We start from the raw sequence: 26,552 nt of genomic DNA on the forward strand, positions 1-26,552 counted from the left end.
CCAGGTAGCATTGCAGCCTTACGGGCCTGTGCCTGAGTTGAACCGCCACAACAGCCAGAACCTTGGTGAAGGTCCTGGGCACCGACAACAGGCCAAATGGGAGAGCCCTATATGGAAGTGCCGGCTGGCGTAGAAGCGCAGGAACTTCCTGTGTTGGGAGCAGATGGGGATGTGAAGATAGGCCTCCTTCAGATCTATAGAGGTGAGGAGGTCTCCCTGCCGGATCCCCGCCAGGATGGTCTGGAGGGACTGCATCTTCAACCTCCGATAGGCAATGTGCCTGTTGAGGTTCTTGAGGTCCAAGATGGCCCTCCACCCCACTGAGTTTTTGGGTAACAGGAAGAGGGTGGAGTAGAACCCCCTCCCTTCCTGGCCGGGGGGCACCGGTTCTATGGCATTTATCTCCAGGAGGTGATTGACCTCCTGGTCCATGCGTTCCCTTTTTAAGGGGCAGGATGGAGTGGGACACCGGATGAAATTCCGAGGTGGAGGGGACAGGAATTCCAGGGAGAGGCCTTCCATGACAATCTGGAGGACCCAGGTGTCCTCCGTGGTTTGAGCCCAATGTGAGGCAAAGAGCTGTAGACGACCTCCTATGGGCAATGCGTTCGGGCAGTCACTTGGACCTGCGGAACGGCCTGCTGGAGGCCCCACTGCGATTGTACTTGCAGGAGCCGAACTGCTGTCTTCCCCTGTCCCGAAAGTTGGGCCTGTCCTGGGTTCTGTCCCCCGGCTGTCCGAAGGATCTATTGGGGGAAGAGAAGGAGGAAGAAATGGAAGGCTCTGAGGCACGAAAGGACTGCCTCCTAGGATAGGGGGTGGCCTTGCGGCCTTGCTTCTTGTTCAATGAGGGCAGGACCTTCCTCTTGTCTTTGGACTCAATGAGGAAGGGATCCAAGACCTCACCAAATAACTTGGACCCCTTGAAGGGGGCGGAAGCCAACTTCCATTTATTTTTCTGGTCCGCCTGCCAATGTCGGAGCCAGACCAAATGACGGGAGGTAATGTTGGACACCAGGGCCCTTGATGCAAATTTGGTGGCATTAAGGGATGCATCAGCGGCGTATTGGGAAGCCGCGATGATTTTAGATACGTCCTGACGGAGGCGCATGTCCCCCGCCGGAAGCTTGGATAACAGCTCGCGCAGCCAAATGACAGAGGCCCTGTTGAAGAATGATGCAGATGAAGAAGCCTTAATAGCCCAAGCAGCCACAAGATGGGTCTTGTGGCACGCTTTCTCCGCCTTTTTATCCTCCGCCTTAAGGCCCTCCAATAGGTCTGCGGGAAGGGAGGAATTGGAAGTGAGGGCGGCTATGGGCGGGTCCACCGTTGGCAGGACCAAGAGGTCCTCCAGAGCGGGCTCCATAGTATGGGAGAGGACAGCGTGGCCGTCTGGGTCCACTGCCTTTGAATGAGGTCGAGGAATAACCCGGGGACCGGTACCAGCTCCTGTTGATGAGTGGGTACATCGAACATGACTGCGTTAGGGTTGGCAGGGGTCGACTCTGGTGCAGGTTGAGCGGGTTTGGGTTTGATCCCTACTTTAGTGGCTACCTTTGCCTTGTGAACGATTGATTTAAAAAGGCTACGCTTGAAGAGCCCAGCGAAGGCAGGGGCATCAGGGGGGAGGTCCTCGTCCTCCGATAGCTCCTGGTCAGGGTCCTCAAGTGCGGAGGCCTCACTGACCACTGAGGAATCCAAGGAAGGGTGGCGGACCCGCTTAGCCGGAGGAGGGGCGATTAGGGTGGGTCTAGGAGCCCTGGGTGCCGCTGGGGGCTGAACACGAGTTTTCATGCCGTCAGCAATGCCCTTGGCAATAGCACGAGCCACCACCGCTTGCAAGTGAGTCGACAATTCGGGCTCCTGGTTGGACTCAGGGTCCAGAGCCAAGGGGTCCTCTAGGAGGGGGGGAAAGCCCCTCGGGCATGTCATCTTGGCACGGGTCCCCTGGGGGAGGCCCTGCTCGCAAGGCCAAGAGGGGGCTGGGGAAGTTGGTTCTGCGAGTGACCTGTTCGGGGACAAGTCCTGTGACTCCACATCCTCTGACATCACGGCTAGGGGATCATCCCGGGATAGGGGAAGATCATAGTGGGATGGCTCCCTGCCTGCCTGGCGCCGGGCTTTTTCAAATTGCTTATCAAGACCCCGTTGGCACCTTTCAGCGTCCTTGGCCTCTGCTGCGGACGGGGCTTTGGAACAATGTTTTCCAGAGCCACCCCCCTCGCCTTTGCCCACTCCCCCACTCCCTGATGAGGAGGATCCCTTACTAGGGGCCTGGGAGAGACCTGGTCTAGTATCCTGGGAATCTGGGGGGCTGGGCAGCTCCATAGTCAATGACCACGCAAGATGGTGCAAGGCTGAAGAGCTGGAGGCGTTGACTGGCTGTGCTGGAGAAAGAAAAAAGGCCGAGAAAATTAGTGCTTGCACAATGTTAAAGACAGAAAAAAATTGCAATCTGGCAGACATAGGAAAAAAACATAGCAAGGAACACCAGTCATAGGCTCCGGAGGTGGATTGGGGCCTGCATCCAAGTGCAAGGCCCTACAGGAGAGTCAGGGAGGATCAGGACTAAATAAAAATTTTTGTGGTGGCCTGTAGGTAAAAGAGCTCCCTCCCTGTGCCAGTGCAATGGCCACTAAGTGGCCCAGGAACCAGCGCCGCTTAGAAAAAGGGAAGGGAGGTTGGTGAGCAGGCCTGGAGACCCTGGTCAGGCCACCCCAACCCCACAGCGGCCTCCTGATGTAGCGTGGCTGAGCAGAATGACCGTTGCCGAAAGGGCGCGGATTTTTTGCACCCAAAATGGCCGCCGCAACAGCCTGGGGGCAAAGGGAGGCGAAAGCGATGACCGCGTATTAACGGCGGTTGCACGCTCCTCTGTGGCGGCTGAGGTCTAGAAGCAGGCCGGGACACCAAAAAACTGCAGCTAAAACAATAAACGAGGGGCCGAAAGGCATAGGGACCTTGCCGCTCTTGCCGCGCCTGTTTAAAAGGCAAGCGGCAGGCCTCCGAAGCCGTCCAAAGCGGTGCGGCTGAGGAGCACCCCCCCCCCACCTTCACGCTTACCTCCTGGCCTCCGAGAAGACGAATCTGCTGGAAGGAAGACACAGCAATAAAGCACAGTTTGTAAAAAGAGTAAAGGGGAGAATTTAGGGAAAAAGGAAGGAATTATGGAGAGTCCAAGCCAAAAAAAGGATGAATTCAGCTGGAACTCTAGCTAATACGTCGGGGCTGACTGAGGAAAAAATTCTGGGGAATGGCCACACGAGGAGGCATGGCCAAAGGAAAAAAAAAGTTCCTCAGTCCAAGGGCAACCAGCCTGAATTAACCCATTGCTTGGACTCTCCAAGCGGTGCATAGGAAAATTACCGGTTCTCCGAACTATTCAAAATTTCCACTACAGGTTCTCCAGAACTGGTCAGAACCTGCTCAATACCACCTCTGAAAAATAGTATGTGAAGTACTGTGTATGATACATAGCTAAAGGAACTTTTGAAGATCATGGCAACTTTTCTTTTTTCACTTAATTTTGAAAGCAAACTCTTTAAATGTGGAGAAAATGAAAGCCAATCAGTTTAGTCTAAGGCACCTGGCTAGAAGCCAGGAGACTGTGAGTTCACGTCCCATCATAGCTATAAAAGCTGGCTGGGTGACTTTGACTCAGTCACTTTTTCTCTGAGCCCAACTCACCTGACAGGGTTGGGATTGTGGGGAAAATAGGAGAAAGAAGGTGTGTTGGATATGTTTGTTGCCTTGAAATATTTGTAAACAGAATAAAGGTAGGATATAAATAAATAAATGGCTAAACAAATACCAGCCTCGTGCATAACGTCACTACTCTTAATTTTAATATGTTATTTTAATATTAATATTTTAATAATAGTTGGAAAAAAGTGCCATCCTTGCAGTGGTGGGTTTCAAAAATTTTAGAACCTATTCTGTAGGTGTGGCCTATTTTGTGGGAGTGGCTCAGTGGTCATGTGGGCATGGCCAACTGGGAAAATGTGGTGAAACTCACTTAATGACACTCTTGCCTGGCAACCAAAATTTTGGGCTCAATTGTGGTCATAAGTTCTCTTTCTTTCATCTCTCTCTCCCACTTTCTTTTTCTTTCTTTCTTTCTCTTTCTCTCTCTGTGTCTGTCTGTCTCTCCTCCCTCCCCCATCTGTCACTCTGTGTGTGTGTGTCTGTCTGTCTGTCTCTCTCTGTGTCTCTGTCTGTCTCTGTCTCTCTCCCTCTCTCTCTCTGTGTCTCTCCCTTCCCTTCCTCTCTGTCACTCTGTGTATGTGTGTCTCTCACTCACTCACTTAATCACTCACTGTGTGTCTCTCTCTGTGTCTTTGTCTGTCTGTCTTCTCTCCCTCCCTTCCTCCCTCCCCCTCTCCCACTCTGTGCCTCTCTGTCTGTGTGTGTGTGTCTCTCTCTCTCACTCGCACACACACATGCTGTGGTCACCTTGTTGAGGGTTCCAATCACATTTGAAACACTCAACAACTGGCCTGCATTTATGGTTTTTTGCAGCATTCTGCAGTCATAGGACCAAAATGTATGGTTAAAAGTACCTGGCAGTGGCATTTTTCCCGGGGGTGGGGGTGGGTGGGAGCTCCGCAGAACATCCCAAGACAGATGTCACCACATCTGCCATTTTCAGGGACAGGTCCTCTTTAGAAGGACGAGGACCTTCTGGTCGCCCTCCCGTTCGTCTTCCAGCCGTGGCTCCACGCCATGGAAAGCATAGGCATGTGCATGCCCCGCACAATTACAGCCCGAGCAGGACTAAAGCCCCTCTCCCAACTGGCCCTTCCTTCCTCGGAGGGCTTCGGAGGGAAGATTCTGCAGAAGCCAGGCCGAGTGAGAACAAGTCCTCACCATTACGAAGTCTCTGAGGCTGTAATTGTACGGGGTGTGCATGCGTGCCTATGTTTTCCATGGTGTGGAGCCGCGGCGAAGTTCTGCGCGGCTGGTGATGACTCTGGAGCCCATCTGGGAAGATGAGGAACGCAAGGGGAACCCCTCCCCGCGGATGGGCTCCGGACCAGCGGAGCCTCGTCCTTCTGAAGAGGACCTGTCCCCGAAGAGGGCAGATGTGGTGGCATCGGTCTTGGGATGTTCTGCGAAGCCCCCCAGGGAAAAATGCCACGGGGGATGGCTTTTTAGCCAAACGGCTGTCAGAGAGAAGAGGGTAGCGAACGCCTGTGGGCTTGTGCAACAGCAGAATCCTTGCCTCCTGTTCCTTCTTCGGCTGCTGCACAAGCCCACGTGGCATGCGCTGCCCTGACAGCCGCTTCATTTCCAATGGAAGGGGTAGGGAATGCATGTGTTTTCCTCCATTTGCATAGATTTCCCATACCTATTGGTTCCTTTGCTGCTGGAGCCGCCTTTGTTGAATCCGGCGCAGCGGCGAGACTCTCGCCATCGCTGAGAGCTTCGCTGGCAGCTGCTTCTTGCCATCACCACCGCGCCGGATTCAGCAAAGCGGTTCCAGCAGAAACGGGACATGCTTGGGGAAGGGGGAGCCGGAACTGACTGCCCGGGATTGTGCTTCTGCTGCCGCTATGAAAATGTCTGTTTTCCAGCTGCAGGAGGGAAGGAAAGAAGCCAGTCTTTGGAAAGAACCTTCCTTCCTCCTTCAGAAAGCCCATGCCCTCAGCTATCACATGCCTCCTTTCTTTCTCCGTCTGCCTGAGCAAAGAAGGCAGGCCACTAACTGCCTGCTTGCCTGCATTCAAACCATCCCCTCCCCTCCTGTCTTTCGGCATGGGCTCTCTGGTGGGGGAGGGAAGGTTCTTTCCAAAGACTGACTTCTTTCCTTCCCTTGTGCGGCTGGAAAACAGACATTCTCACAGTGGCGGCTGAAGCACAATCCCGGGCAGTCAGTTCTGGCTCTCTCTTACGCAAGCATGTTCCGTTGTTGCTGGAGCCGCTTTTGCTGAATCCGGCATGGTGGCGGGACTCTTGCCATCGCTGAGAGCTTTGCTGGCAGCCGCTTCTTGTCATCGCTGTCGCACCGGAAAGAAGCCGGTCTTTGGGAAAGAACCTTCCCTCCCCCTCCAGAGAGCCCATGCCAGGAGAGAAAAGGCGGGGGGTTGGTTTGAATGCAGACGAGTGGGCCGTTTGGGGCCAGCACCTCCTTCGCTTATGCGGGCAGGCAGAGAAAGGAGGCTTGTGATAAAGCACCCCTGCCACCAAGGGCGAAGCGGAGCACCTTCGCCCTTGGCTATTGCATGCCTCCTTTCTCCACCCACCCAAACTAACAAAGGCTGGCCACTAAACTGCCCGCTCGCCCGCATTCAAACCAGCCCCCTCCTCTCTTTTGGCATGAGCTATGTGGAGGGGGATGGAAGGTCTCTCCCAAGACCTGCTTCCCTTACCTCGCGGTGCAGTTCCGGGACGGCGGGATATTCTTTTTTTTGCCGGTACGGGGGCATAGCCTCGACCCCTGCCTTCCTGCCGCTTCCAGTCCAGCCCCACGCAATGTCCCCACCACCCCACCGACCTGGGGACACTCCCAGCTGCAGTTGGCATTCTCCTAGCGATCCTTCCTGGTTGCACCCCAGAGCATCATAGGGCTGTGGTGTGCGGGCTACTGACCGACCCAGACTCCCAGAGAAGAAGGATCGGCAGGAGAAAGCCAACTGCTGCTGGCAACGGGGCACAAAGGAGCAGCCGCCCAGCAGCTGCCACGTCCCATTGCAGGCACCCAGGGTGGTTTCAATGTCCAGCCTCCAGCCCCGTGCAACCTCCCCGCCAACTCACTGACCTCAGAAGACTTTGCTGGACACCCTCTCCTTTGCGTCCTGTTGCTGGCTGCAGGCATGTCCGGGCAGGTGCTGCACCCCTAGAGCGGTCATATGGCACTTGCGCATGGCCCGCTGACCATCCCCGGGCCTGCTCGGTTGCTTCTGGGCAGACAGACGGGCAGCATCACTCCCCCACCTCCCCGGCTGCCTGCAGCCTCGGCTGGGCGGGCAAAGGAAGAGGGTAAGTAATAGGAGATGAATGACACACAAATTTAATAAATACATAAATGGTTGGCATTTTTTTGTTACTTACCTTACATTTATGTTCTAGTCTATCCTCTATTTGTAATCTGAGAATGAGCATGCTAGAGATTTAAAAATATAAAATGGGATATTCTTCTGGTAGAAACAAATGATAACTGATTTTCATGCTTAATGAAAATAAATTCCAGGTAGATGCCAGCTCAGTGGTTGAGTATCCACAGCCATAGCATTTAGACTTATATACCACTTCACAGTGCTTTACAGGCCTCTCTAAGCCGTTTCCAGAGTCAGCATATTGCCCCCAACAATCTGGATCCTCATTTTACCGACCTTGGAAGGATGGAAGGCTGAGTCAACCTTGAGCCTGGTAAGATTTGAACTGCTGGCAGTTAGCAGAGTTAGCCTGCAATTCTGTATTCTAACCTCAGCGCTACCATGCTATGCTGTATATGTAGAATGCCAACTGACTCTGCTATTTCCCATTCCACTGATTTTAGGAAGCTGCTGCCAAAAGAAGACTGACAAGATGGGAGCACAGTATGATTCTATCCAAAACTCTTTCATATGTCACCTATCAAAAATATGTTCAGTTACAAGAACCATGATTTCTATCAGATTAGAGAAAACTTCAATGGTACAATCTAAGAAGCGCCCCTCTACTGGTACAGAAAAAGATTGCCAAATTCTTGCAGAAAAACTGTTTTCTTGGCCTTCATTTAAACTTGGCTCTTTTAGGTAAGGTAAAAAAAAAACTCTCACCGGTGAAAGCCATTTAGAAAGTGGCATAGATGAGAAACTCTAAGATGCATTAATAAAATACGGGATTATTATTATTAATAAATTAATAAATTAATAAAAAATTAATAAAATGAGGGATGGTAACTCAGCATTAAAGTTGATTATGGTCATAGACCAGCATCAAAAGCTCAGTGGGAAAGTCTTTTCTTTTGTACTCAGAAATCCCCTGATGTTACTAGATAGGAATCCTGTTGCCAATTTAGGGGGCAGTGCTCATCTCCATTTCAAGCCCATTGAGATACCACTGTCCAAAGACATTTCCAGCATGACATCACAGAGTGTTGTTACCTTCTCAAAGTGTACATTACATTACGCTTGAATTGGTTGCTGTTTTCTTCAAAGTGGTACCTAGTTATCTACTTGCTAATTTGGCAGGAGCTGGGGCGAGAATGGGAGCTCACCCTGTCGCATGGAGCTCGGGTCTTGAACCTGGGATGCCAACTTTCCAGGCAACAAGCCCAGCATCTTAACCACTGAGCCACCATGCTACCCCACTAGATAGTGAAGGGAAAAAACCCAAACTAAAACTCAGGAAATGACCATTGGCTTACTTGAAGGGTCCTCCTCTGTGCGCTGCGGGAGAGTCCAAGCATGGGTTAAATTAGTCTGGTTGCTCAAGGACTGAGGTAATATTTTTCTTTAGCCACGCTTCCTGGTCCTCCTTAATGCCAGATTTTTGACAAGTTCTGGAACTGAAGAAGGCTGATGATGTGATGAAAAAACCCAGAGTCGATCTTATGGCCCTGAATCACTGGACCCGAAGACCCTGGGTGGGGTTGGACTCTCCTGCAGCGCACAGAGAAGGACCCTTCAGGTAAGCCAATGGTCATTCTCCTGTGCGCTGCTTGGAGAGTCCAAGCATGGAACATACCCAAGTTAATTGTCACTAGGGCAGTAAAAAGGTCTGTCCAGGGAGTCGGTCATGGAAACAACCCCCTGCAGGACCTGCCTGCTGAATGATGCATCGGCTGAGGCATACATGTCCAATTTATAGTTTCTGACAAAGGGCGATGGAGACGACCATGTTGCCGCTCTGATTACATCTATTGTAGCCTGGGTTGCCCAGGAAGCAGTGGTGGCTGCGCTCCTCGTAGAGTGAGCGGTGATATGTCAAGGAACTGCTTTAGACTGGTGCTCATACGCAGCCTCGATGCATGCCCTCAGCCACCTGCCGACAGTTGAAGTTACCTTTCATTCCATGGACCCTGGCTGGAACGACACAAAAAGGGCCTTGGATCTGCAGAATTCTGTTGTCTGTTTAATGTATCTATGCAGGGCCTGTCTAATGTCCAGAGTATGCCAGACCCGTACCCTCGGGTGTCTGGGGTGCAGGCAAAAGTTTGATAAAATTACCTGCTGCGCCCTGTGAAACCATGTATTAATTTTTAGGGTGAAGGCCAGTTCCAGACGAAGTACAACTCTGACTGGATGTATAATACATAGGTCCTCTTGGACAGACAGGGCTACCAGCTCCAATATACTCCTCGTAGATGTTATAGCAATAAGAAAAACCATCTTAAGCGTGAGGAGTCGGAGGGAAGCAGCACAAAGAGGTTTAAAGGGATCTGAAGTTAGAGCCTGTAGAACAACCGATAACTGCCAGGTCGGGTATCGGTGGACCACCAGAGGGTGCAGATTGGAAACACCCTTGAGAAAACACCGGACTTTTGGTAGTCTGCTGAGGTGCTGAGCCAAATCTCCAGACCAAATGGTGGATAGTGCAGCGACCTGACAGCGGAGGGTGTTGGGAGCAAGCCCCGTATCGAGGCCCCCCTGCAGAAAGTCCAATATGCGGGGAACTGGTAGTGTGACCGGATCAATATGATCTGGTCACATCACCTGTCACATCACCTGGCGAAGGTGGCCCAAGTGGCGTCATAAATTCTGGTCATCAAGGGTCACCTGAACACCTGGATGGTACGTTTCACCTCCTCCGAGACGCCGTCCCTCCTCAGGAGGTCCCCCACAAGTGCCAGACGGCTAACTGGAGCTACTGAGGGTCCAGGTGGACAAGGGCGGCTTAGCTGGAGGAGACCTGACCCTGAGGAATTCGTCACGAACTGGACACCGAGAGGTTGATGAGGTCGGCGTACCAGGACGTCCGGGCTAGTGAGACACCACCAGAAGAACCTCCGCCCCCTCCGCGATGATTTTGCAGACCACTTGTGGTAGAAAAGGAAGAGGCAGAAAAGCATACAAAAGTCCATGAGGCCATTTGTAGCAGAGGTTATCCGTCCCCTCCACCCAGGGTGAGTGAAAGCGGGAGAAGTGATGTAGCTGCGTGTTCTCCTGGGTGGCAAATAGGTGGATCACGAGGGTGCCGAATCTGTGGGTCAACTGGCGGGACAGGACTGGGTGCAGGAGCCATTTTGCATTGTCTATGGTGGTCCTGCTCAACCAGTCCGCCTGGATGTTGTCCATCCCCGAGATGTGTTTGGCTAAGAAGGATTCGACACGACGCTCCGCTCATCTGCCCAGGGCCTCTGCTTCCACCATAAGCTTCCTGGATCTTGTGCCATCCTGGCTGTTTATGTGTTCCTTGGTGGCCACATTGTCCACCATCAATAGTTCATGTTGGTGTAGAATGTCCTGCTAGAAATGACGTAGGGAGAATCTCAAATGCCCTCAGCTCTAGCCAGTTGATGTTGCAAGTTGCTTTGGCTGGAGACCACCTGCCCTGTGTCACGTGTTGCCCATGTGGGGGCATCCGTTGTGATGAGTACTTGCGTTGGTTCTTTGAAGTGGTGTCCTTTTAGCATGGCTGTTGATCACCATCACCTGAGGGACCTCTTCACCCTCAGTGGAAGTAGGACCTTTATTGTGGAGTTGCTTCTGTTGGCTCTCTGATGAGGCAGGAGGAACCACTGCAACTCCTGCGAGTGGAGGCGTGACCACAGAACTACCTAGATGCACAAAATCATCTTCTCTAATAATTGCAAAAGTAGCAGCACAGGGACCTGCCTCAACCCCTGAACCTTGTGGACTAGGGTGTGTAGGCTGTCTATCCTGTCCTGAGAAAGAAACACCTTGCAGATTGAGGTATTGATCACCGCCCCCAGGTGGAGGAGCTTGGTGGTTGGTGTGATGTGACTTTTTTCCAGGTTCACAGAGAACCCGTGGTTCTGGAGGGACCTCATGGTGACCTGGAGATCTCGTAGGGCTTGTTTCCTGGACATGACTGAATTAAGATGTCGTCCAGGTAACACTGGAGCCTTACGGATCTGCACCTGAGGTGAGCTGGGACGACTGACATAATTTTGGTGAAGGTTCTGGAGGTCTACGAGAGGCCGAATGATAGGGTCCTGTAGTGATAATGTCAGCCGGCGTAGAAGAACTGTAGGAACCTTCAATGTTCTGGCCGAATTGAGATGTGTAGATATGCCTCCTTCAGGTCTATGGACTGCATTTCTGTCAATTTTCTTAATGATCCAGATTTGGACTAATTAAACATGTTGGGTTTAATAGTTTATTTCCTTTTCTATTCAGTGTTTATGCCAAAAGTATCCTTCTTCTCCAGAAGGTTACAAAGAGTCACGGTCAGAAACAGAAGTCCCGCAAACACCTTCCACAGTCTTGTAGTCACCCATCCATCCCTGACGCAAAGCTATGCATTGCAATCTGTACTGTGGATTAAGTCATTCCAAATCAAGGTTATAATGTGGAGTGAGGAAGAAAGAAGATTATCTTAGCCCTCTCAAAGTTACAAGAAACAACTTTAAGGGCTGTGTTATTGACTGAAAGTCAAAAGTTGAAGTCCTCTATGTCTAAGCCTTGGGCGGGGAGTGGGGGCAGCCTACTTTTTATTTTGGCTGGCATGGAAATTGACAAGGAGAAAATGGAAACAAAGAGAGGCTGAAGACAAGAAGGCACACAACCTACTGTTTCCATGATGTGTGTAAAAAAGGCTTGCTAATTCTACATAGTTCTGTGTTGGACAGGAATAGGGACTGGAAGGAGAGGGAATTGGAGAGAATGGGGGTCATGTGTGTATATGTGTGGGTTTACAGAGTGTACCAACAAGCTATAGGCTCCGGAGACTGATTAGATAAATTACATTACATGTTTGAATTGGTTGCTGTTCTCTTCTAAATACTTCCTTACTTGATTCATGTTTGATTTTTGAACATTCCTACGTACATTAAAATTATCTTTGATATTTGCAAATTCTAACAGGATGGTCTCCTTTAGATTATCAATTTTGTTTACAGGGTATGTCCCAGTGGTGGGTTTCAATTTTTTTAAAAACCTATTCTGTAGGTGTGGCCTGTTTTGTGGGAGTGGCTTGGCAGTCATGTGACCAGGTGGGAGTGGCTTGATGGACATGTGATTGGGTGGGCGTGTCCAACTTGGAAAATATGGTGAAACTCACTTAACAACAAAAATTTTGGGCTCAATTGTGGTAATAAATTCTCTTTCTTTCTTTCCTTCCTTCCCTTTGCCTTTCTCTCCCTTTCTTTGTTTCTTTCTTTCGTCTCTCTCTCTCCCACTTTTTCTTTCTTTTTTCCTTCTTTTTCTTTCTTTTTGCCTTTCTCTTTCTTTGTCTCTTTTTTCTCTTCCTCTTCCCCCATTCCTTCCTTCCTTCCTTTCTCTTCCTTTCTCTCTCTCCCTATGCCCCCTCTCCCTCACACATCCCTTCCAATTATTTTCGTAGATATATTCTATGAACTAAAACCAGTGCCCAATAAAGTCTATGATCACAGCATTCTGTGTCCTACAAGCCAATTCATAGAACTCCCAATTCAGCCTCTTACTGCTCTGGGGGTTAACCGAATATGGTTAGTCGTCCTGTTATCTCTTGGCCTTAGTTCCCCGCTTTTTAGCAGAATGGCAGAGAGGGCTAATTTAAAACCTTTTTTTCCTTTTGCCGAAGCCAGATTTCTCTGCCGCTCGGGGGTGACCTGGTGGGTGTCTGAAGGTGTTGGGCATGCCACAGAATGCACACACGTCACACACACACACTGTTTGCCACAATTCAAGGCACATGTATAAGGAGGACTGGATCAGCTGGGAGGCTGGCAAAAAAGAAGCCTCTGTTTCTCCACTGCCGCAGCTTGCAGACGAAGGAAGCAGAGATGATGGCCAATGCTCTCTTGCGTACCGCTCGCCATCACTGCCCCTGTGGCATGCTGATTGCAGCCCTGCCTGGCTGGGTGGCTGGCCAGGAAAGCGGCGAGGGGGCGAGCGCTCGCCATCATCTCTGCCTCCTTCCGATGCGAGCCACAGCAGTGGAGAAATAGAGGCTTCTTTTTTGCCAACCTCCCAGCTGATCCAGTCCCCCTTACCCATGTGGTGTGTGTGTGTGACAGCCGCCTGGTTTCCAATGGGGGGTGGTGGAATTCATGCAGAGGAAGGAAAAACGCATGGATTTCTTCTCCATCCCCATTGGAAACTAGGCGGCTGTCGAAGAGAAGGGAGCGCGTGCCACGTGGGTTTCTCACAACAGCCGAATCCTCGTCTCCTGTTCCTTCTTCGGCTGTTGGAAGAAGCCCATGTGGTACACGCTGCTCTCTTCTCTTTGACAGCCGCCTTGTTTCCAATGGGGTGGGGGGAGAAATCCATACAGAGGGAGGAAAAACGCATGGATTTCTCCCCCCCAATTGGAAGCCAGACAGCTGTCAAAGAGAAGGGAAGGGAGCGCGTGCCACGTGTGCTTTTCCCAATCCTCCGCTCTGGCAAAGGAAGTGGGTGGGTGGGTTAAGCCAGGTGCAGACAGGCAAGGTAGCGAGTGGCCACTGGGCGGGGGGAGTGACTGGGTGGGTGGGGGGAGCGAGGGGGGGCAGGAGCATTCCAGTACGGAGCCTCCGGAAGTTCAGGTACGGGAAGGCATGCTAAATTTCATGACGTGGCACGTGCGTACCGGCTGAAACCCACGCCTGGTATGTCCTGTATACTGCTAATTTATTAAGCAACGTCTTCTGTATAATTTATTTTTCCTTTCCTGTAACTGCAATATACTGGCAGTAGAAATACACTTAATTTACAGGCTAATTAAAAGTTACCCCTACCCATTAATTAGGAAGATTTGAGAGACTAACCTACTGATTAAATGTTAAAAGTTCTACTTATGCTTACGATAATTAAGCAAAAGCAAGGAAGTCGTGTAGTTGTGTATGTGTATGTGCAGCCGTTGATGCACAGATAAATAAGGAGACAAAAAACATTACAATTTAATCCGGTTTAGAAAGGAAATCCTTTTACACTGTGTGAACTTAATGCACAATGGTGAAATTTTCTCTTCATGCAAATGGAACACCCAGAGGCAGAACAAACTCTAGGGAGAGGGAGAGGGAGAGGGAGAGGGAGAGGGAGAGGGAGAGGGAGAGGGAGAGGGAGAGAGAGAGAGAGAGAGAGAGAGAGAGAGAGAAATTGCTAAGTTCTACTTCTTAAATTTCCAAGTCCATGAGCCAAGGAGGGCACTAAATGTACCATCACCGCTTGAAGTGGCATATAAAACTTTGTGTTAAGAAAGGATAAAAAGGTCAAGTTGAAAGGAGGCAGAGCTATATTGATAGAGTGAAGTTTGTAAGTCTTAAGAAAGAAACAAGTTGGCACTCAGATAAGTCAGCTGTTGATAGGATCTGCATTCCCCAGCACATTTGGTATTAACCTCACTGATTATTTTACATCAGAGCTGAATATATTTTGATCCAGACCCCTATTCAACCGAGCCTTCTAAAAGAGAATTCTAAAATCAGTTAATATACAAGGTTCCTCACATCAGTTGCAACATCTATTCAGCAAATTAGTTAACAAATTTAGAGCCTTATACATAATGTGTAATTGTCTATGCTTGCCCGGTTAGAATTGTTAACCTACCATCAGAAATGGTTAACATTTCAAAAGTAGTAATCAGCAATTGTACCAGGCCCTATTTAGTTGATTATGTCACCAGCCACTGAGGAACAGACGATTCAGATGAAATATCATTTTCTCAATTAAGGCTTAATGGACGACACTATGTACAATGACTAAAAAACTATGTGGTTCATTGCAAATTCTCAAAATACGGACATTTCCAATGTTCTAACCAATAACAGTAGCAACGATTTTTAATTCAATTAGATGCTAAATGTTTTGTAAACCCAGGTCAAAAATCTCCTACTCATCATAAACAACGGCGCACCAGAACTCCAATCTGAGGTAAGACCTAGGTGGGACACCTGGAATCTCTCTTGGCACCATTAAGAGAAAAGTTCTGAATATTCACTCTTTTTATGTTGGGGGCATTGAGGAAATTTAAGAATAAAATTCAATAAAATCTTAGCTATTAGCCAGGATATACCAAATTTCCCAGGCAAAACAAAGTATAAGTGTGCCCCTAGGCCAGGGTGTCAAACTCGTGTCATCTCGTGACTTTTTCCCCTTCGCTAAACCGGGTGTGGGTGTGGCCAGTAGGTGAATTTGGCAGCCCTGCCCTAGGCTGAAAAGGATACCCAAACCTGGTTAAAATGTTGGCTCTACATGAATCAACATGTAGAGTTTAAATAAGATAATTATATCCATAGCTCATTTCCTTAAAAATTGTGTGCAATTTTATAGCAGGGCATTATAAACTCTGCTTACTAAGCTTCTTATTGCAATCAGCAGCAGAAATTCAGTTGATTGGGTCCATGGCAGAGGTGATCTTCTGCCAGTTCACCCCAGTTCGGGCAAACCGGTAGCGGCGGGGAGGGGAAGTTCCGCCCACCTGCCATCATGGATGCTCTGTGCATACTGAGAAGGTTCTGCACATGCACAGAAGTGCTGCACACAAACGTTCCCGGTTCCGAAGATAAGAGGAAAACTATTACTGGTCCATATGTTTGGTTCAGGGAATACCTGTAGTGGAGAAAATGTTTGGGAAATTATGCTAACCAGCAAATTCATTAACCATGTAAGAATACAGCCAGATTTCCCTAGGTTCATGCCAAGCCTTATGTTTTTTGACGATCCAGAATGTAGTATGGAGAATGCAAGCCAAATCGTTAAGTCAGCCTTTGCCTAAGAGTAGCTTGCAAACTGCTTTCATGGGATATATTCTGCCCGAATGTATTTTCCTCTGAAGGAAAGGAAACAAAAACTTTGATCCCAGGTTGTACATTACCAGTAGCTGACAACTGTTGAGTGAGTTGCGTATATGCAGGCCTATGATGTGAGCATGAGTGAGATACTGAATCAGTATGTAGCAAATGAGATTCTATCATTAGAATTTATATCTCAGGAAAGAATGAAACCTGATCATATGGAAGTAGATCTTCTCATTCATTCCATTGCTAAAATCTACCAGATGATTGGTGTCAATTGCAGTCTCTTAACTTTGTATTTGCTAAAAATAACTCCCTCAAACAAGAAATTTAGCTTGCTCGTTGGGATCTTTTGATCTTCAGAGAAAATCATTAGGCATCCAAAATAATTATATATATATGACATTAGATAAAAGTTGACTGGTTTAAAAGAAAAACCTTTCCCCAAACTTTTTTGTCCTTTCATTCTTTTAAAAGCTTGCGTTTATACTTTTTGATCTTCACTCTGCAGGCAATTGTGTTAGCTTTCATTTCATGGTTTTTAAATGCCATTTGAAGAATTACCTCCAAATCTTTGGGGATTCAGCTACCTATCAAATAAATATATACCGAAATGCAAACTATGACATCAGTACCATTAATTTCATGGCATATTATGTTTCTGATTAGGTAAAGTTTTTCCTTCAGTCGTGTGCGATTCTAGGACACAGTGCTCATGGAACCAGCATTTTCCAAAAACAATTTCCGTGGTCATGTGGTCAGCATGACTATACACAAGAGGCACATGGAATAAATGCTATTACCTTCCCACCAAAGTGGTACCTATTAATCTACTTGCATTTGCAAGCTGCTTGGTGGCAGGAGCTGGGGCAACTAATGGGAGCTCATCCGTTGTGCAGAGCTCTGGTTCCAAACCCAGACTGTCAGCTCTCCAGCTGACAAGCTCAGCATCTTTAACCACTGAACTATTGTGCTTCTGATTATCATGATGCAATTTCATAGATGCTTGGCTATGTATAATATGTAACCTGTAATTTATAGATTCCTGTACAAAACATCCTGGAATCTCATTGTAGTATGCAAAAGGGAACCTTTTCAGCACCCGCTGCCCAAACCGGAACACATGTGCATGTGAGTGCATGTGCACTTGCCAGAGCGCCGGAAACCCAAAGACCAGCTGGCTGGTGTGCATGCCAGTTTTATGGCCCCAAAAACGGCCTGAAAATTGGACTCAAAACAACCCCAAATGGCCTGAAAAATTGACTTGTTTTGGGGCGTTTTCCAGGGTGTTTTCCGTTGCTCTGGCGCCCGCGAAGAACAGCTGGCGCCTTTGCCCACAGAAAGGGCTCTGTGTGCCATCTCTGGCATGCATGCCATAGGTTTGCCATCATAGTTCTATAGCTTTTTAAAATTCCACTATATGTTGTCACTGCTAAGCGCTATTAACTTTATTGGGGGGGGGGGACTTTATGAGGTTAAGACACAATTTCATTTTTGGAATGAAAATACTGCTCCAATTCATGGAGAGGAGAATGTGCATGCAAAACTGAAGTTAAGGCTTGCCTGTATCTGTTTTAAATGAAAACCAATAACCCTAATTTCGTAGATATGCTTGACTACTACGTTGCAAATTTCTGCAAAAGCCCAGCTAGTGCCATGACTTCTATCACAATAGGAATTTACCTAGAACAAAATGACTAGAAAAGAAGCTCAAGCTCTTTTATCTCAATCCATCAAAGTTGAATTATGGTGCATTTTATTTTGTATATAAAAAATATCTGAGCATGAGGAATAGTAATTTTTTCTGGGATAATTAACTATCTGAAATGAATTTTGAATATACTGTGTTTCCCCGAAAATAAGTCAGGGTCTTATTTTCTTTTGATCCCTGAAATAAGCACTTGGCCTTATTTTTGGGGAGGTCTTATTATTTTTGATGTGCAGGAGGGAGGGAGTGTGTTCATGGCTGCTGCTGTGTTGCAATATTTTCAGGAAGGGCTTATTATCTGGGGAGGTCTTATTTTCAGGGAAACAGGGTAGTGCATTCCGCTTCAAATTCATTGCATAGAAAATACTATTTCATATAATTCTTCATTAAGATAATTTTCCCCTTTAAATCTTTTCTCACCATATGGAAAGATAATTTCTAGATTTTCATAATTAATTAAAAGTAGATTGGGAGTTAATCTATGTTGCAGCAATAGGCAAATTCTGGATTCTATCATTTTCTCCATTGGCAGACTCTTTCCAGGTTGAGTCTTCTTACTCTTATCAGCGGTATACACTGAAAATGCAAAATTTTGTTTTTCTCACAAGTGTTAAGACTTACAGCAATCACTGTGTTTTTGAAAGTATCAGCAATCTACGTAAACTGACGCCATCTTCAATAAAAGCTTAATTTCTTAGTGTCATCCATCAACACTAGATGCCAACCAACGAGCAGACAAGAATGCAGGTTGGATCAATGTGCTCTTGGAATGAGGGGACCATGTGTCAGAAAACAGAAAAATAAAAAGGATGCTTAAATTAGCTAAACAGTTGAGTTTAAGGTTGCCATTTTTATACTTCATAAATTTAATCATTACAATTTGAAGAAGAGTTTGTAGTCTCTATTTTAACCTAGTTCTTTTAGACTGGTGTGTGTGTGTGTGTGTGTGTACACGTATGTGTATATGTGTGTGTGTGTATATATATTCCAGCATAACTCTGGAATGCCTCGAGCAATTTCAAACTTGGTACACAGATGACTTACTATGGAAAAAAATGCTGTGGGATAAGACACCCCTAACACCCCTTGAGCTGTGTGTTCTGTTAAGATACAGTCTGTTGTGCCTTAAAATGACTTCTACTATACAGTGCAGTAGAGTTGCCATGGTAATGGCTTCACAGTACTCCACAAAGGGGCTCCCTCTGGTAAGGGGGAAAATTACATTAGAAATTACGTTTGGTCTGGACATTTCCCCCCTATAAATAAATACCTGGGCAACGCTGGGTTATTATCAACTAGTATGCATATAAATTAAAGCTGTCTGTTCTATGACTTGATCTGATGTACCTTGAAACACTGCTCTTTCTTGGTACAAAAGTCTCAAGTATTAATTCTTCACAAACTAATGCCTCCTAGAAAACACAGCTTTTAGAATTTTCTTCTGCTATAGGGTTATTGAATAGAAATACCGAGTAGGAAGCTTACCATGCATGTAGGTATTAGGACTTGAATTTCACATTGTACTAGGACACCAAGATGCAGTGGCATATCTAAGCCATTTTGATTTTGAGGGGTGGCTCCTGCACTAGGTAGTTTGAATTTAACTTAAAAACCCAGAGGAAAAATAAACCCAGGGAAGGACGTTCAAAAGAAACATGAACTATTAAAAGACCTCTGCACCACAGTGTTCTTTCCCTTCAACTTTTGTTTATTGATGTACTGAACATGAAAAAGTACAAAGGATCCAAACACAAAAGAAAACATGTACAGCCTCTTTTAAATACTCAACAGAATATATTTTTCTACTCCAACAGATGTGAATTAAGTCATACTGTACAACTTCAAATAAATACCAGCCTTACATTTTATTAAGTGCTCTGTTAAACAGTGTAAAGTGAAGCCTGATAGACATGCCTTCTCACCAATGCTTTGATCTTGCTACCGTAGAATAGAGTAGCAGAGAGTATAGCTACGTTTCCCCCCCTCCCCACATCGTATCTCTTTATTGTTATTATTACTATTGTTCTTTTCCAAAGCAGAGTGTTTGTGTTAGTACAGAACAATTGCTCACCGCACCTCAAGTGAACTTCTCTCAGAAAGTCAATCGATTTGAATAGCATTGAGTGGGTCTAGCATGAACAATCACTTTCACTTTAACACTCTTCTTCCAACAGTTTTATGTACTGTACTATACTGAAAATTTATAACTACGATTTTTTAAAAAAGAAATAATCAAAAAAAGCAACTGCAAAGATCATGTACAAGTATGTTATGCATAGCACATTGCTTGTTCTAAGGGGAAGCATGTGAGCATCTCAGTTTATACAAAAAGCAGGACGTAACTATATAGTTGTCAGGGCATCCTGGTGAAGGCACAGCAGCCTTCAGCTTTTTAAAAATTTATTATAAGCTAGATGCTAATCAGAAAATATTTGTACTTTTTGACCTTAAATTTCTTCCATACATGGTAAAGACTTTATTATTTCCCCAAATAAGTGATTTTAAGCATCATACAAAGTTAAATTTCAATAGCATACAGGTATTTATGATTCTGGTATGAAAAATGTAAGGAATTTGTTCAAAACCTATGGTTATACTCATTTTTTTTTACCACAAACATATTTATAAACAAAAAAGTAGCATCACCATAAACAGCTGAAGCTAGACTATCTACAGACAAAATTTGCAACGTATCTGATCCACTGTAAATTCAAGTCCTCAGGACAACAAAAATGAATAAGCAGACCTCAAGTAACAATCTTAATGCCATTTACAAAGAAAAAAAATACAAAAACATTTGAACATCACTTGGCATGTTAAGTAAAGAAAATAAAAAACCAGAAGAAAACTCGAAGTATTAGCTGAAAAGAGGTTCATCAACAAAAGATCTTATTTACATTACACAAAGCTCAGGTGTTAGCCTTGAACATAACTTTCAAAATACCTTCAAATATATCCAATGCAAGACTGTTTTTCCTGGTCTGCCACTATGCAAACCATGTGCAAACATCTTTTATTTTCTTTAAGACAAAACAATTCTTCAAACAATACTGCAAGTACATCACTAAACACCATGAGCTCTATCTGAAGGGAATTCTATAGGAAGAACAGATTTTTCCCCCATCTCAGTTAATTTAAATTTCTTGCCTGCTCTTATATACTTTTAAATTTTCTTCTGTTTCAAAATCACAAGTTTAATGTGAGCCATCTATCACATAGTAACCAGGATGTTCAGAGATTGCACCAACGTTTACAAAACCAAAACCAGAAGTGCTTTCTCCCAGTGATTTCAGTTCTTGAGTAACAAAGATCTCTTAAAGAATTTCTACATCATAAATCGCTCTAAAGTGTTTTCCCCCAACCACTGCAAATTTCCTGGTAAGTTTTAAAAGCTCACTAGGTGTCATATGAAGAGATTTCTCAAAGTATTCAAGTCAAAATATTTGTTCCAGGACCTGTAAAAAGTTTCTCCAAATTTTCTCTTTTTTATAAAAATAGATGCTTTGTTTTTTTTTAAACCCACATCAAAGAGGCTCTTATCTCTTTGGCAAGGTACAGCTTTACGAAAAGTTCTCCATTAATCTTACAATAGGCTTTTATAATGCACCACCCCCCTTCCCCAACCCAAATCATAATTACAAAATAAATATTCTTAAACTTTATAAATAAAAATGTAAACTTCAAAACACTTCTTGAACAGACTAAACAGCAAGGCATTAAAGTGTAACTCAAACACAACATAAGGTTAACTAACTCAGGAATTTTAACACAAAGCCTTAATATCTACTCACAGGTTCAAGGCAGTCGTGTAAAAGAAAATTTCTTCCCTTAGCTCAAACATTTTTTAAAAGGTCCACCTTCTTCAAAGAAGGCAATAGAATGCATTGTGACAGGTAAAAACCCTGTACCTCTTGTCCATATTTCAAACATAAAGATATTTAAGAAGTTTAATTCAAATACTAGCAATAAAAAATCTCGCAATATTTCTTAGGATGCTAGTCTGTTATTCCCCCATCTCAACACTGACTTACAAAGACATTTACTAATGTATAAAGTTTCTTTTAACTTGCCTTTGTCGAATAGTTTTCAAATATAAATTGGGCTGAGGACACCTCATTAGGCTTTGTGCGTTTTGTTTGTTTTAAAGGAAACCTGCAAGACTCTGTCTCCAAGGCGGTATCCATTCAGGCTGGCTATTGCCATGGCGGCCTCGTCATAGTTTGTCATAGTCACAAATCCAAAACCTTTGCACTTGTTTGTGTTGAAGTCGCGGATAACCTTCACGTTTGTCACGGCTCCGAAGGGTCCGAACATTTGCCACAGGATACTCTCATCTGCATCAGGAGCTAAATTGTACACAAAAATGCACCATCCGGTTCCTGCGTGTCCTGGGATATTGATCCCAGCCAAACTGGTCATTCCATCAATGGTCATTGGAGAAAACCTGCTAATCAATGTAGAAGAGTAAAAAGAAAGAAAGAAAGAAAGAATTCTTTTTTTAGAAGAAAACTTTTTTCAAGATTAGAATGAAATCTATTTTTATATATCAACATGCTTTCAGTAACTTAAACCAAGTCCCTTTCTGCCTACATGTTATGGATCAATTGTTTCTTCCTTCAAGTATGCCTTTTTGTTAAAATATTTATAGACATATGCAAAGGCAGTCTGGTGTAGTGATTAAGATGCTGACCTAGAAACAAGGAGACTGAGTTCTAGTTCTGCCTTAGGCATGAAAGCCAGCTGGGTGACTTTGGGTGGCTCTCCTTCAGCCCAATCCACCTCATAAGGCAGTTGTGGGGGAAACAGGAAGAGGAAGGATTATTAGGGATGTTTGTCACCTTGAGTTATTGATAAAAACAATAAAGGCAGGATAAAAAATATTTTTAAAGCACTTGATTAGTGTTATAGTGCCGTTTGACCAAAGGTTTGTGCCACTTATGTGACTTTAATACAAATTTACTGTGAATAATAAAATATAGTTGCCGTGATGCTCTGTAGTAAGTCTTTCTCAAGTCAGATTATTTTGCTTTTTGCTTGGGCTGCGGATAAGCTGACTAATTCAATTACTTTCAATGCTGATACGACAGAAAAGCAAACTGTAGTCAGCTATTAGAAAGTCTAAGGAATATTGTGATTGCCATGTTTGAAATGTGGTTAACCAAGGTTTTTGAGAATTTGCTTTTGGTGTGTCGGGAATAATATAAACAAAAAAATTATATAAAAATAAGTGATTTAATTTTAACAAGTAACTTTGTTCAAAACTCTGTATCTCCCCACCCCGATGGCACCAGATACCAGTTCTCCAGAACATGGGCTGCAGAGAGAGAATCCATCTACTAAAAATTCATGTTGTGCTTTTAGATAGACACAACCAAATAGAAATCTCTTACTATTTTAGCTAAGGACTGGCTAGCAATATCTTCTTTTAAAAAGAGAAAGGAACAGTAAGAGTTTTGCTTATAGTGCTAGTATTCAATTTCCGGAATCTTTTGTTTAATTCCTTTTAAAAACCTAGTTTTTAACTAATCTCTATGTAACTTTTTTTCCCCCAAAAGACAATTATATTAATAACAAAATGATGGAAAAGTAAAAAGTACAAATGTATTTCCTTCAATTGTTCATATTTAGTCTTTATTGTGTTGTTTCACCATGAATTTAGCAAATTATTTAGCACAACTGAACACTTATTCAACAGAAAAAAATTGCTTCAGATTTCTGATGTTACATCTAGGTTTTGGTTTGTTTGTTGTTGTGTACCTCCCTGAGTCGCCTTTGGCAAAATGGGTGGCTATATAAATTCGATAAAACCAACAAAAATAATCCTACATGAAATATACATTCTTGAGACTGAAGCTCCAAATGGCCTTATGGAATTATTATAACTCTTAACTTTTTAGGTAATATAACATACTTGATATGGTATGCTTATTGTTTATTGCTGCTCCAAATCTACCTGCTTGTTGTACAGACAGATGACTAAAAAAACCCGCATGCCTGGTGTTGGCCTCTTAATTGTTAAAATGTCCTTTTGAGTATATAAAGGTGTTCCCCTCGCACATATGTGCTAGTCATTCCCGACTCTAGGGGGCGGTGCTCATCTCTGTTTCAAAGCCGAAGAGCCAACGCTGTCCGAAGATGACTCCATGGTCATATGGCCGGCATGACTAAACCGTGAAAGCGCATGGAACACTGTTACCTTCTCACCAAAGGTGGTTCCTATTTTTCTACTTGTATTTTTACATGCTTTCGAACTGCTAGGTTGACAGAAGCTGGGACAAGTAAAGGAAGCTAATTAGGAATTTGAACCGCCGAACTGCCGACCATTCTGATCAAGCTCAGCATCTTAGCCACGCATCCCTAAATTTTAGTATATAAGACGCCCACATTCTTTCAAATTGAAAGACTGATACAAAAGACTCCCAAATAAGTAATTTAAATGGCAGATACTGGGTGCCCTAAACAATGCTAGAAAGCTGATAAAGTAAGTGATAAATGGAAACAAATGATTACCTCTGTATCTGCAAAGATCACTCAATATCTAACACATGAAGTACCAATACTCTTAGTTCAAACAAGAAGTTATTAGTAAAAGTAATTATGGATCTAACACAATTTGTTATTACCTCTTTACTCCGTATGCCATATTGAGCAGATTGTCCAACCTGCAAAACACATTTAGCAAAAGGTTTATTTAGCCTTTCAATCTTTCACTTTGATTATGTTATGTGCTAGATTTTCTGAACTTCACTTTATGCAAAATTGCAGTTGTGCGATGATTATACACTGGCATAGCTTGAATTTTGCTGAAGAGATACTGTCCAAGAATTCTCATAAATACAGCATCAAGTTCAGTTGACATTATGTAATTATATAAAAAAAGGCACTCAGACTCCGTATTTTAATTCTGGATAAGCAAGCCCATTAGATATGTCTGAAGTGATACAATATACACATTAATGTAGTTCAGATGCTATATTTAATATAGCGATCCTTTTAGAAATACGAACACCAAAGACTAAACAATTTTGCCAATATTTCCATGCCTTTCTCTGAAAACTCGTAGGGATAAGTGAATGAAAAGTATGTCTCTGTGTGAGAAACAGTACGTACATAACATTATTCTGCAGAAAATCTTATAGCAATTTTATTTCTCAAGATTATGAATATATGATTATAAAATTATCTTGATGCACTGTAGATTTTAAGCTGGTAAAATTTAGCTATCTACTGCCAGAAACTGCAGCTATGTTAGAAATCTACACATTTCGGCATAAAGGAACCAAGGAATCACATTTTTTAAAAGTCTTAACATTTGATTTATCACCAAGTATGAACTTTTTACAAACCAAGTAGTTAGTTGTTTGCTCCACTGTAATGGAAATGATATTTAGGGTAATGCTGGATTTAAATAATTGCTGAGAAATCAAAACAAGTCAGGCTATAATATTAACTATATTCTATGATATTAACTATATTCCTCAGTTAATTAAAGTTAGGAGAAGAGGACATATGCATTGCAAAACTGGTTCCCATTTTCTTTTAAATTCACATTAAGAGATACTTTAGATGTATTTCCCCCACTTCCAAAAAAGCTACCATGTGCAGCTTCCAAGAGAATGTAAATATACATAGCCTTTCTGAAGGAAAAGAACATCTGGTGCTGCAGTGCTTGGTTAGACTAGATTGTGGGCTGTTACATTTAAAGTTCCTGCCAATTTTTCTTTTGTCTGAAGTTTGTATGCCACAAATGTTGTTGTCCTTTAAAACACCCTTATGGCAGTTATATCAGGAGGAAATGCTGAAGTTCAACAATCTGAATCAGATTGTTGAACTTCAGATGAGACTCAGAAAAATAAGTAAGCAAGCTAGTTTACTGCAACTGAGTGGACAATGCCAACATTTTTATCATATAAACCTAAAACTTTTCTTCAGGAATACTCACATGGATGCTGAGTCATTACTTTCAAAACTAGAACAGCTTTACCTGTGACATAATATATAGTAACTTGAAACTCCTAGGTTATTAAGTAGAGGCCCAATCAACATGCACACCACAAATTTTAAAAGAAAATATGGTATGTACACTCAGACAATTCTCCCCATTTAGGAATATCATCTTGATTTTTATTTCTGGCTACAGCCTTTAGACCACAAAGAAATTGTATCAAGATCTCAAATATCCTGATATAGTCATCACCCTCTTCATCATTCCAGGAAGGCATTCACCTATCTAAGAGATGTAAAATGATTTTAAAAATTGCTTCTGTCTTAGTTAACAATTGGGGGGAGGGGGAGGAGCATCTAATGACTAAAAACCATATTAAGATTGTTCCATATTAGTTATCAACTTGTCGCTGGATGCAACCCAAAATTTCCTTTGTTTAAAGAATAATGGGGAGAAACAAATATGAAATATTTTGGCTTGCTTTTCAGTCAACTGTACATGTCATGCAACAGGCATGATTTCTGCAGTTAAACCTCCTAATAACTTATTCAAAATTTGAGTATAACTTCTGCAATCTTCAGATATTGATAATTCGGTATGATTTATTTTGCTTCAGGGGAAGCAGATGTAGAGCTCAATAAAACACTCTTATTTTTAATAGAGGTTATTTTGGCCAGTCATTAAAAGTCTCTAGAATATGTTAACTATTAATTAACAATTGGACAAAAGGGAGAGAAGACCACTGTTGATGGAGAGGGTTTTTTTTTCTTTTCCTTTTTAAAAGTTGATTGAAAAATGTGTGAGAAGTACCGATATTCATTAATGACCTGTGTATTTTACAGGTTTCTAATCCACATTGTAAATTTACAGGGTTTTTTAAAAAAATGATATTTCTGCTAACACTTGCACATTAACCAACTAAAAAAATGTCCATAAGATGATAAATCAAATTATTTTTGAAAGCATAGAAATATGTATTTTTCCAGTTTTGGAATAAACATGCAACTTTTAACAATAAGGTGACTGGCAATATTTATGTTTTAATGCAAAATTCTAATAATTATCAATTTTACCTGGTATTGTTGGTATTTGAACTC

At 43.9% G+C, this 26,552-nt stretch overlaps 1 protein-coding gene across 15 annotated transcripts in view; it reads right to left on the reverse strand.

The window, feature by feature from the left end:
* Window positions 1-19,205: 19,205 nt before the first annotated feature.
* The window catches only part of ELAVL2 (ELAV like RNA binding protein 2), a 203,093-nt gene continuing 195,746 nt past the window's right edge, over window positions 19,206-26,552 (reverse strand). For 12 of the 15 annotated variants that reach the window (XM_081942742.1, XM_081942734.1, XM_081942741.1 and 9 more), the window contains 2 exons: window positions 24,134-24,172; window positions 19,206-21,957 (listed from right to left, as the gene is read on the reverse strand). In XM_081942742.1, coding sequence (XP_081798868.1) covers window positions 21,627-21,957; window positions 24,134-24,172 — 370 coding nt within the window. In that variant the 3' untranslated portion in view covers window positions 19,206-21,626. The remainder of the gene's footprint in view (window positions 21,958-24,133; window positions 24,173-26,552) is intronic. The other 3 variants (XM_081942731.1, XM_081942743.1, XM_081942735.1) reach the window with 1 other exon arrangement.

Source organism: Natrix helvetica (assembly GCF_964273705.1).
Source record: "Natrix helvetica genome assembly, chromosome: 2".
NCBI lineage: Eukaryota > Metazoa > Chordata > Lepidosauria > Squamata > Natricidae > Natrix > Natrix helvetica.